This window comes from Podarcis liolepis, assembly GCF_965112155.1.
Source record: "Podarcis liolepis genome assembly, chromosome: 10".
Classification (NCBI taxonomy): Eukaryota; Metazoa; Chordata; class Lepidosauria; order Squamata; family Lacertidae; genus Podarcis; species Podarcis liolepis.
The window spans coordinates 8,139,135-8,156,748 of NC_139562.1; the positions used below are offsets into that span (position 1 = coordinate 8,139,135).

Sequence of the window (17,614 nt, forward strand, 5' to 3'; positions counted from 1 at the left end):
TGTGATTCCTCCACACCCCTGAGGTTCAGCTGGACTTTACTAGGGACAGACCCTGCCCTGTGGAACTACCTGCCAGGAGAGGTTTGGCAGCTATCACCCCTGCCTTCTTTTAGACATCTCCTAACAGCCATGTTGGGATGTGGGTGGCGCTGTGGGTAAAACCTCAGTGCCTAGGACTTGCTGATCGCATGGTCGGCGGTTCGAATCCCCGCGGCGGGGTGAGCTTCCATCTTTCGGTCCCAGCTCCTGCCCACCTAGCAGTTCAAAAGCACCCCTAAGTGCAAGTAGATAAATAGGTACCGCTTTTTAGCAGGAAGGTAAACGGCGTTTCCGTGTGCTGCGCTGGTGCTGGCTCACCAGAGCAGCTTCGTCACGCTGGCCACGTGACCCGGAAGTGTCTCCGGACAGTGCTGGCCCCCAGCCTCTTAAGTGAGATGGGCGCACAACCCTAGAGTCGGACACGACTGGCCCGTACGGGCAGGGGTACCTTTACCTTTAACAGCCATGTTACTCAGACAAGCCTTTGAAGTGTGAATTTCTTTATAACTGACCGGTATTGACTAACCTTTTTATGAACACCTTTACTACCCTTATTGTTGTAATATTGTGTGCTGTATACTACCTTGCTATATATTTTTTTAATGAAAGTGTAGTCTATAAATCTGCCGATAAATGAATAAAGAGGCCGGGTATTGTGCAAGGCTGCAGGCAGCACTGGCAGCAAAATAACAGGTCCGCTCTGAGCAATCCAGGCACCGTTGCTGTAACCCCCAAATTACCTAAGTTTCAGGACATATTTGGGCTACCAGTGCATTCATGAGTGCTCCTGGACTCTTGTATTTTCAGATGCCTCCCTATTCTCTATGATGAATACAGAATTTGTGATTTTCTTTTTGAAAGTTTGGGCACAACACAGATTTCAAAAGAGGGATTTGTGTGGTTGAGTCAGATAGAGTTAAGAACCTCCAGATTCCTAGACTATTCCAGACTATCCCAAGTTAACTGCTCTGCTGACCTCCCTACCTCTTTGATGTTTAGATAGGTACATCTTGGTTTGAAACCTGTTTACAACTTCCTCCTCCTACACTTCTCTGTGGGATCTCAAGATGAGAGATCACCTGGGATCCATCCTCTGAGAAGAAAGGAGAAAACATAGCTGCCCTAATCTTCTCTAGATTTGTTAAGTTAGATCTACAAACTTGGTTCACACACACTCCTATTGAAGTTAGGCACTTCCTATATTAATGGCGTTTTTATTCTAAGGAATTAGATGCAGAAATATAGGATAGGGGACCGCTGACTTGTCAGCAGTACACGTGACCAAAAACAATTGGTCTTCACAGAACCCAAGTTTAACATGAGTCAACAGTGTGATGCAGCAGCAAAAAAAGCTAATGCTATTCGGGGCTTCATCAACAGAAGTCTAGTGTCCAGGTCAAGGGAAGTAATAATCCCACTCTATGTTGCCTTGGTCAGACCACACCTGGAATAGTGTGTCCGGTTCTGAGTGCCACAATTTAAGAAGAATATTGACAAACTGGAAGGTGTACAGAGGAGGGCAACCAAGATGATCAAGGGTCTGGAAACCAAGCCCTGTGGGGAAAGATTGAGGGTGTTTGGGATGTTTAGTCTGGAAAAGAGACTGAGAGGTGATATGACAGCATCTTCAAAGATCTGAATGGCTTCTCACATGGAAGATGGAGCAAGCTTGTTTTCTGCTGCTCCAGAGAGTAGGACCTGAAGTAATGGATTCAAACTACAAGAAGAGGGATTACCACTAAGCATGAGGAAGAACTTTCTGACAGTAAGGGCTTCCTCTTATCCCATTGCTTTGTGATTGGGGAAAACCACTCTTTAGCGTTCAGTTGGAGCAAACAACAATTTAGGTTTTCTCCGGATTGATGCTTGCTCTGATTGAGCACTAGAGAGCGGGTTTTCCCTTGGAAAGGAGCAAGGCAAGGGGGAAACTGCTTGGGCTCATGCCTAGAAAGTGTGGGTCAAGCAGAAAACCACTTGGACCCATATGTTTTTAAGCAGAAATGTGGACAACCCCTATGAGTTGTTCGACAGTGAAATGGAGTACTGGGCTTCCCTGGAAGTTTTTAAAGATAGGTTGGATAGTCATCTGTCTGGGGTTATTTAACTGTGATCCCATGGGGGTTGGATTAGATGGGCCTTGCAGTCCCTTCCAACGCTGCCCTGTTACGTTTCTATAATAAACAACCTTGTTATTTTCTAACAATTCAAGTCCTAGCGATTGCAACCGGCAAAGTCTACTCTGTAACATAAAGGAACACAAGCCAAACACTGCAGACTATGCATGCCAAAGAGTTCCGGTAGGCAACTGAGTTCAGTTTTCCAATAGTTCATCCATGTGTGGTGTTTGTGTGTGTGTGTTTGTTTGTGTGTGATTCAAAGAGGGGAGCTATTTCTCTTTGAGTGCCCACTGACTCTCAGTCTGAGCATGTACATCTGTCTGCTGCAGTCCGGCTAGCTTCTTTTCAAGTGGCTGTGCATTGCTTGGGCAATTGTGGTGATCTCAAAAAGCCTTCAGTCCTGTTTCCCTGAAGACACACACCAGTCAGTCAAAGACCCCTTTGTGGCAAGGCCTGCTACACTTCTCTGGAGTCATTCCCCCCCTCCAGATCCCAGGAGGTCATCATTGCATTCCGTGTGCATGAGGCAGGCATGATCTCATCCCCAACTGAAGAACAGTGTCTGGCCTGCCAGCTTTGCAAGTGAGTCGCTGCAAGAACAGTTTCCAAGCATCACGTCATATGCGTCCTCATGCGGTCAGCAACACATGCGGACAGATTCTCACATGTGTTTATGTGGATGGAAGTGCCGCTAAACCAGCTAGGACTTCCTGATAGGAAAGATTAGGAATGAATTCTCCGGCTCTCTCAGGCAGGGTCCTGATCTTTGCTTCTGGGTGCCTAAGCAAGCAGTTGATCCCAAACAGGCAAAGCTGAGGCTGTAGCAAACAGAATGCTAAGAAGAAGAAGAAGAAGAAGAAGAAGAAGAAGAAGAAGAAGAAGAAGAAGAAGAAGAAGAAGAAGAAGAAGAAGAAGCTACAACAACAACAACTTATTATTTATACCCCACCCACTCTGGGCTGCTCCCAATCAAATATTAAAAACACAATACAGCATTAAACATGAAAAACTTCCCTAAACAGGGCTGCCTTCAGATGTCTTTTAAAAGTACAGTAGTTGTTTATTTCCTTGACATCTGATGGGAGGGCGTTCCACAGGGCGGGTGCCACCACCGAGAAGGCCCTCTGCCAGGTTCCCTGTAGCTTTGCCTCTCACAGTGAGGGAACTGCCAGAAGGCCCTCGGCGCTGGACCTCAGTGTCCGGGCAGAACAATGGGGGTGGAGACGCTCCTTCTGTTGAACAGCTCTTACTGTCAGAAAGTTCTTCCTGATGTTTAGTCGGAATCTCCTTTCTTGTTACTTGAATCCATTGTCCGGGTCCTACCCTCTGAAGCAGGGGAAAGCAAACAAACGGCTCCTGGGAATGAAGGGTGCATGGAAATGAGGCTCTGTGAGTCAAAAATCATAGTCCCCATCATGCAGTTTAAATGACCATTGGGAGTGCTTTAAATTACCGTATTTTTTGCACCATAACACTCACTTTTTTCCTCCTAGAAAGTAAGGGGAAATGTCTGTGCGTGTTATGGAGTGAATGCCTTTGGGTGGCGGGGGGGGGGATCTGCTGCAGTCATGAGCAGAGGATCCATGGTTCCCCTTCCTTCCCTCCTCCGTGGCTCGCTTTGAAACAGCAAAGCGGGAGAGGAGCCGCTTACACAGGTGTAAGCGACTCCTGTCTGGTTGGCTGCTTTAAACCGTGCTCTCTGTCCCTCTCTCTTCCCCACTCAGCTCGCTAAATAGCAGCAAAACTTTTCAGCTCTCTAAGCCGGGGAGGAGGGAGAGAAGCAGAGCCTGCTTGTTTTAAAGGAGCAAAGCGGGAGAGGAGAGGAGCCTTCTCCCCTTATACCCCTCTTCTGCATTATTAGCAGCATCCTTCTCCACACACCCCACACTGCTCCTTGTCCCTTGAGTGCTTTTCCTTCCCTCCCCACTTAAAACGTGGTTACAAAGCACGGATCCACATGGATCCTCAGGATTTTTGCATTGGGCTACCCCAAACTCACCGTCAGATCACATGTCTGTGGCCACAGCATGAACCACAAAAATCATACATCCACTGTTTCGTTTAGAATATTTTTTTTCTTGTTTTCCTCCTCTAAAAACTACGTGCGTGTTATGGTCAGGTGCGTGTTATAGAGCGAAAAATACGGTATATTCTATAGTAAGAGCACGGGTGGCGCTGTGGGTTAAACCACAGAGCCTAGGACTTGCCGATCAGACGGTCAGTGGTTCGAATCCTTGTGACGGGGTGAGCTCCCGTTGCTCGGTCCCTGCTCCTGCCAACCTAGCAGTTCGAAAGCACGTCAAAGTGCAAGTGGATAAATAGGTACCGCTCCGGCGGGAAGGTAAATGGCATTTCCGTGCGCTGCTCTGGTTCGCCAGAAGTATCTTAGTATGCTGGCCACATGACCTGGAAGCTGTACGCCAGCTCCCTTGGCCAGTAAAGCGACATGAGCACCACAACCCCAGAGTCGGTCACGACTGGACCTAATGGTCAGGGGTCCCTTTACCTTAAGAGCTATTTGATGGTGGAACAGATGCCCTCAGAAGGTTATGGACTCCCCTTCCATGGAGGTCTTTAAGCAGAGGTTGGATGGCCATCTGTCAGGGATGCTTTAGCTGGGATTCTTGCATTGTAGGGAGCTGGGCCTAGAGGATGCTTCGGGTCTCTTCCACCTCTACAAGTCTACTATTCTGTGATTATAATACCTTAGAAGCTCAGTGCAGAGAATCCACAGCCACTGACATTCTTTGCATACTACATGCCCTGCAGGACACTGTGTGCAAAGCTCCGTTGAAGGTGGAACTCCATTGCCCAATGTCACAACCCCCCAGGAGGGGTAGGGCCTGCTCCTCCTGGCAGAGGCCGGCTGCTTCTGGGGTGAGCCCAGCCTCGGCTAATGGATGCCTTGGCAGGGCTCCTTGCGCGCTGAATGCTTGCTCTTGGCAGGCTGTTACCTTGAAAAATGAGCTCTCCCGAGCTTGCCTCTTGTTGCTACAAACGAACGCTTCCCATTGATTAGCACAAGCCTTGTAAGTGTCTAATTTATCAATCAGCTAGCACGGTGGGAGTGTGTGTAAACCAAGATTTCAAAAATTATGTCATCTGTCAATTGACTGGGGAATGTGATTGTTGTGTGGGCTTGGCGCGGAGGGCCCTCACTCAGGAGGAGAGATGAAATGGAGGTGAATTGAATCACCTCCCACCGTGGCCGGCGGCCCAAGACTATCGCTGGCCTTCATGGTACAGGACTCTGAGCCTGGTGAAATGGGAGGTAAGCCCAGGATGTTCTCCCCTGGGAACTTGCTGAGATGAGCAAGAGCTCCCCTTGTGCATAAGAAATTCCTCTTGGGTTGTGTCCATGGGGATATCCCCAGTACAGTGGTACCTCGGGTTAAGTACTTAATTCGTTCTGGAGGTCCGTTCTTAACCTGAAACTGTTCTTAACCTGAAGCACCACTTTAGCTAATGGGGCGTCCTGCTGCCGCCACACCGCCGGAGCACGATTTCTGTTCTTACCCTGAAGCAAAGTTCTTAACCTGAAGCACTATTTCTGGGTTAGCGGAGTCTGTAACCTGAAGCGTATGTAACCCGAGGTACCACTGTACATGAAGGCTCTTGTGGCAACCACATAGGGTCCCCGGACGTTTAATGGTCTATTGATCCCTGTTCCACCACTGTGCTCACTTCCCTGCTGTTGTTGTTGTTTAGACATTTAGTCGTGTCCGACTCTTCATGACCCCATGGACCAGAGCACGCCAGGCACTCCTGTCTTCCACTGCCTCCTGCAGTTTGGTCAAACTCATGCTGGTAGCTTCGAGAACACTGTCCAACCATCTCGTCCTCTGTCGTCCCCTTCTCCTTGTGCCCTCCATCTTTCCCAACATCATAGTCTTTTCCAGGGTCTTTTCTCTTCTCATGAGGCGGCCAAAGTATTGGAGCCTCAGCTTCAGGATCTGTCCTTCCAGTGAGCACTCAGGGCTGATTTCCTTCAGAATGGAGATGTTTGATCTTCTTGCAGTCCATGGGACTCTCAAGAGTCTCCTCCAGCACCAAAATTCAAAAGCATCCATTCTTCGGCGATCAGCCTTCTTTATGGTCCAGCTCTCACTTCCATACATCACTACTGGGAATACCATAGCTTTAACTATACTTTAACTTTAAACACTGAGTCCAGACTGTTGTTTAAATTGAACCAAATAAACAAGTTTATTTCAAAAGCCTTAACAAGTTTATGGTTTCTCCGATAATATTCCTGTCAGTTTCTTAACTTTAGTTTCTTTACCGGCCTATTCCTTCCTAATACCTTCTGACTGATTATATCAACTATTTGACTGACTCCTCGTAACAGATTCTTTCACTCTCTCCCATCAGACTAGCCCAACCCACTGACTTATCTTCCCCATCTCCTCTCTAACTCCAGGCTGATTTCTCAACCACCCTAACTCATAACTCTAACTCCTCCCCTTGGGTTCCCATTGGTTAGTCATTTTACAATTAGTTAACCCTTTCCTTATGAACCCAGTATGATGTCACACACCTAGGAGGGCAAACCTCCATTCACCTTAATTCCCCAGTTGTGTTTCAGGGCACTGACAGAGGCCCCAGAGACATTCTGGAGAAACCAGGGGCTTTTTGTGCTGGCTTCGTAGAACTCAACAGGGAACGGGATACGGCCAGAATTATAATCAGAATTAGTTGGCTCTGCCTGCCAATGACTCTGGTTCCTCAAATGGGCTCTGGCACCACCTACTGTCAATCTCCCTGCCATCTGCCCTACCGGTCCCAATTCACATCCGTTGCCCCTCCCTCTTTGGCAAAGTGCTTTCCGAGAGAGGATGGGACTGTGCTGTGCACGCCCCCCACTCTGTTTGCATCGCCCAAAAAACAGTGAAAAGTTTTGTGAAGAACGAGCTGCATTTTAGCTCAGTCCTTTGGACAGAACAGAGCAGACATGTCCATTTATCAAACGAAGCACTGTCTAGATGTGAAATAATAATGCTAATAGTTTAGTTTATTCATTCACATTCTGTCTTTGGTGACTCACAGTAGACAAAACAAGAACATTGTGGGGGAAAAGGCATCCAAATAAATAAATTGCTTCAGACTGAAATATTTCAAGGAGGCAGTGGTTCTAAAAAACAATTTTTCACAGTGTCTAAAAGCTGACAGTCTTGGGCCCACAGACACCTATCTAGGGAGGCTTTTACATAATTGGGGCACCACAACTGAAAAGGCCCTATCTCTCAGCGTCTCTCTCATGCACACAACTGATGACAGGGGAACACAGAGAAGGGTCTTAGTGATGGGAGGGTATACTTTTACATTGACTCAAGTACAGTATACATGTTCAGGAGAGGTTTATTTGAGAGGTGGCTCATTGATTATGGACACGCCAAACATTAGACATATGCGCAGTGCCTTCTTGGTGGTGGCTCCCCGGTTATAGGACACTTTGTCCAGAGAGGCTCACCTGTTGCTTATGCTTTGGCTACAAGTGATAGCCCAAAAATAAAAGAAGAAGAAGATATGTTCCATGCTAGGTGAAGACATTATTATTATTATTTCCCCAGACCTTTGAACAACTAGGGTTTAAAAAAACGCTTTCCAGTTTTTGAACTATTTTGTTTTCCTCGCTGGCTGGGTTATGGCTCTGCTTTCATGTTGCCTTATGATGGTTATATGCTGGCTGCTTTGGTCGGTCCCTTTCTGCCTAGATTGATTCAGCTTTGTGGTTTGCACAGTTGTGAGCCACCCAGAGGACGTTGTTGATTGGCTGGCATACGGTGAGGACGCAGAGAGGGAGGTCCTTTGTACTTCGGCTTCTACCTTAGGTGTTTCCAGGAAAGCAGCGACCTATTTGAACTTTCTCCCTGCGTGAGTCCATGTGTGTGCAATCTATACAGTGTGCCGGAAAGGATCAGCAACGCTCCAGCCCTTTGATTTACACAGAGGCCTTGCTTTGACCTAATTTTGCATCTCGGTCGGGTGTCCGGCTTAACAAAGGGGTCGCTGGGCGATGCTTTGCTTGGATTACAACCTTCATCTTTGCCAATAGCAGAGCTTCCCAGGTGTCCTGCTGGCCGCCTCTCCAGCTGCTGCCTTGTGCTGGGATTAGAATGAGATGTGTGTGTTGCTGATATGGATTTCTAAAACATTGACTTGCTCTCAGCGTGGTGTAGTGGTTAAGAGCGGTGGACTCGTAATCTGGGGAACCAGGTTCGCTTCCCCGCTCCTCCACATGCAGCTGCTGGGTGACCTTGGGCCAGACACACTTCTCTGAAGTCTCTCAGCCCCACTCACCTCACAGAGTGTTTGTTGTGGGGGAGGAAGGGAAAGGAGATTGTTAGCCGCTTTGAGACTCCTTAGGGTAGTGATAAAGCGGGATATCAGATCCAAACTCCTCCTCCTCCTCCTCCTCCTCCTCCTCCTCCTCCTCCTCCTCTTCTTTAAATAAAAAAGTTCCTTCCAGTAGCACCTTAAAGACCAACTAAGTTAGTTCTTGGTATGAGCTTTCGTGTGCATGCACACTTCTTCAGATAAGAAGAAGTGGTGTCTGAAGAAGTGTGCATGCACACGAAAGCTCATACCAAGAACTAACTTAGTTGGTCTTTAAGGTGCTACTTGAAGGAACTTTTTTATTTTGACTATGGCAGACCAACATGGCTACCTATCTGTAACTTCTTCTTTAGTTGTGGAGAAAGGAAGTTGGCTGGCAAGCCTGGTTGTGTGTTGGGGGGGGTCAGCACCACTGAGCGCTAGATGATACCTTGAGACACCCCAAGGCCCCTCCATTCTGGTGCATTTTGGAGGATTTGCACTCATGATGGAATCAGGCTGGTTCTGTGCAATCTCGATTTTCACACAAGTCTGTGCCTGGAAAAGATTCAAGGCCAACACACTTCTTCGTTTCTAGTTGGTGCACGCCTCAGAGCTTCTTGCAAAAAAGCCTGCAACTTTCTACACCACAATTTCTTTTGTGAATGTTCCGGAAATCCTTGTCTTAGACTCTGTGAAAGGATTTTGTGGAACTGTAACAACCCTTTGTATGGATTATTGGACTCTAAGAACAGACAGGTGGAATAGATACTTATTCATGTATGGACCTTATGCATGAACTGACTAGAGAATGAACGGATCCACTGGGTCTTCTGCTTTTTCCATTGAACATTGTGAGACTTCCGTTGAAATCTACAATTTGATACAATGAATAGTATACCTTATTTATTTAAAAGTACAGCCGGTTACGTCTTGTGTGTTTATTACTTACTATAAAGCAAGCATAGGCAAACTTGGCCCTCCAGATGTTTTGGAATTACACCTCCCATCATCCCTAACAGGACCAGTGCCCAGGGATGATGGGAACTGTAGTCTCCAAACATCTGGAGGGCTGAGTTTGCCTATGCCTGCTATAAATGCTTCCTCCTCATAGCAGCAGCTGCAAATTCTAGCCCAGACATTACCTGGGATTTGGGGAGAGAACCCTGAATCTTCCTTGGCAGCGATCTTCACTTTGCAGAGTTTGCAAATCGCCCTTGCGGCTGCCTCCTGCAAGCGAAGACGCAGCCCGAGTTTTATTGCCAATTGATTGGCTGTTAGCAGACATTAGACAAATTAGAGCAGGCCATTAAGCCTGGACGGAGGAGCGTAAATGAGGGAAAGATGGTGCGTCACTTCCAATGACCCCCTCCCCTTGCCTCCCCGATCAGCAGGATCAATAAAGCGACATCATGTAGCCCAAATCAATGGAACAGCTGGAATGCCTCCCATATATAACGGCCTCGGTGTTAGATCATATGCTCAGAACCTGCTTCCTCTCGCCACCTTGGGAATGGCAACCAGCAAAGAGTTACGGCCCGTCCTTTGGGGGACATTAGATTCATAAACTAGGGGAGGGAAACCGATATTGGAAAAGCAATAAGGCATTAGGGAGGCATCTCTGCAGTCGTAATGCTCTGGCCGGCTTGCGCTCAGGGCAGGCTGGATTGATGCGCCGAGCACCAGGCCTAGTTGCGCCTTGTCGAAACGGAACTTTCTTTTTTCTTTTAAAAATCATTTTTATTAAGTTTTCCGTTCTAACAATCCAATCCAATCACATTAAATATTCCAAATTATACATATACGTATCCAATAATGCAAATATTCTGCAAAATTATAATTTTTTTTGTTGGGACTTCCCATGCTTCAAGTTCGGGGGGGGGGGAGCTCTGATCATCTCATATCTCTACTGCTTTTGATAGTCATTTCTAATAGTTCCTTTAAATCTTCCTGTTGTTAACCTTCTTTCTTTCACGACCTCTGAGTTGTTTCCACAAGCGACTTGAAGTAAAATTATGTGTGTCGAAACAGAGCTTTCAACCACTTTAATCCAATAGTTTCTAACAAGATTAATTTATGAAAGGAAGGGAATAAGGCCCGGGGCTTTGGGCAGAGATGGGGAGGCACACCTATTGGGCAGTGTTGCCAGGGTCTTGGTGTGGACCTTGTTTACCTTATTTATTCATTGTAGATGCTTAAATTCCCATCCCACTTCATTCCAGCAGTGGGAGAGTTGCAAAGCGGAGCTCGCTCCATCAGATTTGCTGTGAGAAGACAGCTCCATCAGGGACCTCCTGGCCCTGAACTGTGCCAGCTGGTCATTCCTCTACAATTTTATAATTCTATGACGGTTTAGATGTTGGTTCCTGAGAGCCAGTGTGGTGTAGTGGTTAAGAGCGGTAGCCTCGCAATCTGGGGAACCGGGTTCGCGTCTCCGCTCCTCCACATGCAGCTGCTGGGTGACCTTGGGCCAGTCACACTTCTCTGAAGTCTCTCAGCCCCACTCACCTCACAGAGCGTTTGTTGTGTGGGAGGAAGGGAAAGGAGAATGTTAGCCGCTTTGAGACTCCTTAGGGTAGTGATAAAGCGGGATATCAAATCCAAACTCCTCCTCCTCCTCCTCCTCCTCCTCCTCCTCCTCCTTCTTCTTCTTCTTCTTCTTCCATGCCATGCTTTATCAGATTCCTAAACCCGCCGGTTGGGACGGTCTAGTTTTGATAATACATAATCTGCTGGGGGAGCCTTTATGGCTGTAGAGCAGGGTAAAAATGTTCTAAATCAGCGGTTCCAGCGGTTCTCAAACTTTCTCTTTTCTTTTCTGGGCCACGCTTTCAGAATGAAAATTTGCATGCGCCACACCGAATTCTTTATCAGTAAGAAATACGTTGGAAAACAAACATAAACAACTCCCAGCAGTGTTCTCCACATGAGTTTGTGCTTTCTTTCTTCATCAGCACGTGAAAAAACCCACCAGCATGTTAATGCACCTCTCTCCTAATGTGCCCCATTTTTAATGTATTTCCCCTTGGCCAATATACATATTTTTACAGCTTCCCCTAATACAGTCATACCTCAGGTTGAAGTAGCTTTGGGATGAATATTTTCAGGTTGCGCTCCGTGGTGATCCGGAAGTAATGGAGCGCATTACTTCTGGGTTTTGCCACTCGCGCATGTAACCTCACTTGTCTGTAACCTCACCTGTCTGTAACCTCACTTCTTGCAATGAGGGAACCGCCAGAAGGCCCTCGGTGCTGGATCTCAGTGTCCGGGCTGAATGATGGGGTGGAGACGCTTCTTCAGGTATACTGGACCAAGGCCATTTAGGGCTTTCAAGGTCAGCACCAACATTTTGAATTGTGCTCGGAAATGTACTGGGAGCCAATGCAGATCTCTCAAAACTGGTGTTATGTGGACCCGGTGGCCACTCCCAGTCACCAGTCTAGCTGCTGCATTCTGGATTAACTGCAGTTTCCGGGTCACCTTCAAAGGTAGCCCCACGTAGAGTGCATTGCAGTAGTCCAAGCGGGAGATAACTAGAGCATGCACCACTCTGGCGAGACAGTCCACAGGCAGGTAGGGTCTCAGCCTGCGTACCAGATGGAGCTGGTAGACAGCTGCCTTGGACACAGAATTAACCTGCGCCTCCATGGACAGCTGTGAGTCCAAAATGACTCCCAGGCTGCGCACCTGGTCCTTCAGGGGCACAGTTACCCCATTCAGGACCAGGAAGTCCTCCACACCCGCCCGCTCCCTGTCACCCAAAAACAGTACTTCTGTCTTGTCAGGATTCAACCTCAAGCTGATAGCCGCCATCCATCCTCCGACCGCCTCCAGACACTCACACAGGACCTTCACCGCCTTCAATGGTTCTGATTTAAAAGAGAGGTAGAGCTGGGTATCATCTGCATATTGATGAACACCCAGCCCAAACCCCCTGATGATCTCAGTACATTTATCTATCTATCTATCTATCTATCTATCTATTTATTTATTTATTTATTTATTTATTTATTTATTTATTTAACTATGCTGCAAAAATTCAGAGAAGCACACGTTTCAAAAGGATGGCTGTGTTTCGGTCCGCGTGTTGCATCGGGCAGCGTGACTTCGCTCGCTCTGACTTTACATGGAAACTGAATCAGGAAATCTCCCCTGTCCCATCTATAGCTACAGCCTTCGTTCTCCCTGGCCATTGGCCATGATGACAGCAGATGGTGGCTGCTGCGGTCTCAAAATCCAGGAAGTCTGCCCCCAAGAGGATTGCCCCTATTACCCCAGAGCTGCTGGAATTTTTCCTGCCTTGATGTTTGTGCTGCCTGCCGTCAGCTTAGCCTAGCCTAGCGAGGAATATCCTTTGTCCAAGCTAGAGAGGGGTGGAGAGCAAAGGCGCCTGCACCTTTAAAGATTAATAGTATTGTTTGCTCATTAAGGAGATCATTCAGGGCCAGGCTGAAGCTGGAAGGCTTGAACACAAGCATCTGTTTGCTACTGGGAGAGGATATTAATTGCCTTGATACTTCAGTGGGTATAAATACGACCGCCAGCCCCAGATAGCGTACGAACAAACAAACAAACAAGCAAACAAACAGATGCCAGCAGGGTACCTCTGTTGGCTGACCTTTGCAGAGAGCCGGGCGGCTGTTTTTAATAGCAGCCTTCCTGGCAGAATAGAAATGCGTGGCAGGAGGGCTCAGGGGAGATGGAATTAATGTCCTTACGTCAGGGTCCTTCAGGGCAGCCAGATTGGCTATGGGGCGGGACTTTGAAAGCGGAGACTGGTTGCAGGGTGGATTTGATTTAAATCAAATTGGTTTAAATCATGGTTTAAATCACTAGTCAGTAAGACTTGATTTAAATCTTTCTTTCTTTCTTTCTTTCTTTCTTTCTTTCTTTCTTTCTTTCTTTCTTTCTTTCACAGAAAGACTCATTCTTGCTGGTATAATCTTAATATTTACAGCCGTATGAAGGTTTCATTTCTGGAATAATAAATTTTCAGAGTAGTTTTATTACCATAAATACATAGGCAGGTGATTGTGAAATTACAGTGAGGTTTAATAAGTTAACTATTTATATTTGGAGAACTTTTCTGCTGTACTTCATTGGAAGGAGGAAAATAATCATTTCCTTAATAACCAGTTAAACTATTTAACTAAAACAATAACATTATAGCATATGTATCCATGTTTGTTAACTGATGGGGTTAAAACATTTTTAAAAAAAAAAACTTAGACTGCGTTTTAGCAAACATTTGGACTATAATGTAACAAATAGAAGACTATATTTAGAAAGATTTTTCCTCCAAAAGAATTTTTTTTTAATTAAAATCCGATTTAAATTTTTTTAAAAATAAAATTTTAAATTAATTAAAAAAAATCATTGATTTTTATTCACCCTGGCCAGTTGGCTCTGTGTGAGTGACTGGGGCTGAAGACTAAGACATATATATGAATGTTGGAAGGTTCAGGACAGATAACAAGAAGTCCTTCTTTACACAGTACTTGGTTAAACTGTGGAACTCGTTCCAGCAGGAGGCAGTTGCGTGGTGAGTTCCGCCCCCCCCATGGAAATAAAGACACATGACACAATTATTAAGGTTAATGGGCTAAATAAGGCCACAACTTTATTGGTTACAGGTGATGAGCGGTATTGGCTTAGGCATTGGTCCTAACTTGATGCAAGTTTTGCCCTTTATATGGTTGTAAAGAGTGCAGAGAGAATAACTGGGTGCACTCTTCCCACCTTGGATCAAATCTATGCTTCCAGGTGCCACAAGAAAGCTGCAGAGATAGCGCAGGATAGTGCGCACCCCGGAAATGATCTCTTTCAGCTTCTGCCTTCTGGAAGAAGGTACAGGGTTATAAAGACTAGGACTAGCTGCCTGAGAAACACTTTCGATCTGGTTTTAAATGCAGTGTAATGAGTCTCTATGTGTGTATATTGTATTCAGTTATGGGGTATCAGAGTTTTTAGGGGCTAACCAGGCTAGGATAGTTGGGATAGCAGGCTTGTTGGTTTTTGAATGTCTGATGTAGATTTTTTTTCAATTTCATTGTTCTGTATGGGACAATAACAATAAAGATTATCATATCGTATGGTTCCTTTGCCTTATGTCTCCCTTTTTTGGTTTTCGCAGATCCGTGTCGATGGACCCATCAGAGGTGCCCTGGAGTATGAGATTGTCCAGGTGGTGGATACCGGTCCAATCTTGCGGGACATGGCTTTTTCCGTGGATCACAAGCATCTGTACCTCATGTCCGATAAGCAGGTGAGTGGCGTGGCTATCGTGCGCTGTCATCCTTTAACTCCAGGAATAATTGTGTGCTCGTTTTTCTTCTCCAATTAGAGAGTCTTGTGGACAGGCACAGCCTCTTCCGTTTAGCAAACTCTGGATCATGTTTCGCACTTCATGGGACTTCATCTTGTTTCGCTCTGACCTTAAAGAGGCAACAAGGAACCAGCACTGCTACTGAGGCCACATAATACCCGTTCTACTTCTGTACGAAATCGGTCTTTGGAACTCCCTGCCTATTGATATCAGGTAGGCACCTTCACTGGACTCTTCTTGGTGCCTGCCAAAAACATTTTTATTTAGGCAGGCCTACCCAGATACTATGGGATGCGGGTGGCGCTGTGGGTTAAACCACAGAGCCTAGGACTTGCCGATCAGGAGGTCAGCGGTTCGAATCCCCGTGACAGGGTGAGCTCCCGTTGTTCGGTCCCTACTCCTGCCAACCTAGCAGTTCGAAAGCACACCAGTGCAAGTAGATAAATAGGTACCGCTCCAGCGGGAAGGTAAACGGCGTTTCCGTGTGCTGCTCTGGTTTGCCAGAAGCGGCTTAGTCATGCTGGCCACATGACCCGGAAGCTGTCTGCGGACAAACACTGGCTCCCTCGGCCAATAAAGCGAAATGAGCGCCGCAACCCCAGAGTCGTTCACGACTGGACCTAATGGTCAGGGGCCCCTTTACCTTTACTTACCCAGATACTTAGAATGCTAATGTGCCTTTAGTTTATTCCTCATTTTAGGTTTTTTTTAAAGTGTTTTAATTGTTTTTACTCACAATTTTATTATTTTCAGAAACAACTTTGAGGGGGTTTTCCCCATTCAAGTAGTATATAAATGTCATTAAATGAATGAATAGCAGATGTAGAGGTGTTCAGCAGGTACCAAGAAGAGTACAATGAAACTGCCTCCATGGTGTCAAGGCGCAGCGAGTTCCGAAGTTCAGGTGCTGCCACACACAGTCTGATTTCTTGCAAATGCAGAACACATATTATGTGGTGCCTTGAACAGTGCCAGTTCTGTGGATCATAGTGGTCTTCAGTTTAGCTCTTTACACACCAGTGACAATTTAAAGAAATAAAAGCCTTGTGGAAACTCATCAGCAGTTTAGTGGATAAATAAAATAACAGCTTCAACTTCGATTTATGTTTACTTCTTCTTGCTATTTTGTGTCGGTACTAAAGCTTATGGTGGAAAGTGCTGTGATTTGCCATCTTGTCGCAACTATCAAACTTTCATTTTCAACTTTTCGGGGAGAAGGAAGCCCAGCCTGAAATGTGGTGTACATTTCAGCCTGCTCTTATGTGTGTTTACTCGGTAGTGCCCCCACTCTGTTTCATGGGACTTACTCCTAGGTAGGAGCAGGTGGGGCTCATCATCCTGGGAAGGAAGGAAAACTTTGGTCCTAAACCTCCGTTGGCTTGGGGCTATAATCATTCATGAGAAAGCATTCGGGAGTAAACCCTGAGGGGAAACCAGTACCGGCTGCCTTGCGGAACATATTTGGGAGAGGAAAAGGTTAAGGATTAAATCCTGCGCAAATCCAGAGAGAAGTCCCTAAGACAGTTGGAGGGCACCTTTGTAAGCCTCCTTCCGACAGTTCCTGCAGCCAAGCTGGTGCCAAACGCCTTGCTCTGCTTTCCTTTAGACCACACAAGCGAGGCCAAGAGTGCGGTCTTGTCATCTGGGCTTCCTAGGACCTCCATATGTACTGCTCAGGCCTGCAACCCCGGGCAGGTCATTCCAGTGTTGCTAACGCAGTAAAAGCAACATGGGAGGTGGCAGTTATGAGTTACTGGCCTCTGCGGCCACAGCAGGCGCTGTGATTCTGCGGTGGTTTGACTTCACCCCTAGAGGCACACTCCACTGTCTCTAGAGACAGAGGGATGCCAACAACTCGCAGGTAGAGTGCACAGAATTGCAGCAAACATTTTGCGCCATATACGCTCATCCTGCGGTGTGTTTTCTCTTCCTCTCCCTTTCACCAAACTTTCCTTCTCTCTCTCTCTCTCTCTCTCTCTCTCTCTCTCTCTCTCTCTCTCTCGTTTTCTTTTAAATAGTCCAGAACAAATGAAATGGAATGGATGGAATTACTGCTGTCAATGGCATGTTGCAGATGAGAGTCAATGACACGATCCCAAGTTGAAGGCCAAAGTTCTAGAACCATGGTTCCAAAACTGGGTGGTGCCACACCCTGCGGGTGGTGCTTTTACGTTGGGTGGGGGTGCTAAGAGGCACTGAGGTAGCAGGGGCCGCTGGAGACGTAAATGACATTCAGACTTTGCAAACCTGGTATTCTTTGTAAATCTGGTTCACCAGTTCTGTGGAATGAATCAAATAGTTTTAATTGGGTTTTGAACAAATGTGCAATTAACTGCTACTGCTTTGAATTTTACTGTGGTGTTGTCTTCCTTAGTGCGCCATGCAAACCATTGTTCTGAGTAATAGGGTAAGAGGACACTAGGGATGAGTTCAGTGCTGGAATTACGTACAAGCTAAACAAGCTATAGCTTAGGGCACCATTCTCTTGGGGGCCCCCCAAAATTTAAAAGTATTTCACTGTTAATATACTTCTTCTTAATTGTATTTCAGTTCAACAATTATTTTGATAAAATACATATTTTGTTATGTGCAAATGGTTTTAGATACCTATTAGGTCCATAAATTACCATATAGCATATATTCAACACAAAAAAACCAGTGACAATTTGTTGTTGACAACTGGACATATATAGGGCCTCAATTACCCTCAGTAGCTTAGGGCCTCATCAAACCTAAATCTGGCCCTGGGTGAGTTTTTGGAACCAACGGGGAAGTGGCCTGAAAAGGTTTAGGAACCAAGGGGCAAGAAGATTTGTGT

The 17,614-nt window shown here is 46.3% G+C and overlaps 1 protein-coding gene across 5 annotated transcripts in view; it reads left to right on the plus strand.

Annotated features, from left to right (window-relative positions):
* The window catches only part of PLXNA4 (plexin A4), a 600,353-nt gene that overhangs the window by 307,421 nt on the left and 275,318 nt on the right, over positions 1 to 17,614 (plus strand). For 4 of the 5 annotated variants that reach the window (XM_083460906.1, XM_083460907.1, XM_083460910.1 and 1 more), the window contains one exon: positions 14,605 to 14,736. In XM_083460906.1, the coding sequence (XP_083317032.1) occupies positions 14,605 to 14,736 (132 nt within the window). Of the gene's footprint in view, positions 1 to 7,897; positions 8,031 to 14,604; positions 14,737 to 17,614 lie in introns of those variants that run through there. The other variant, XM_083460909.1, reaches the window with a different exon arrangement.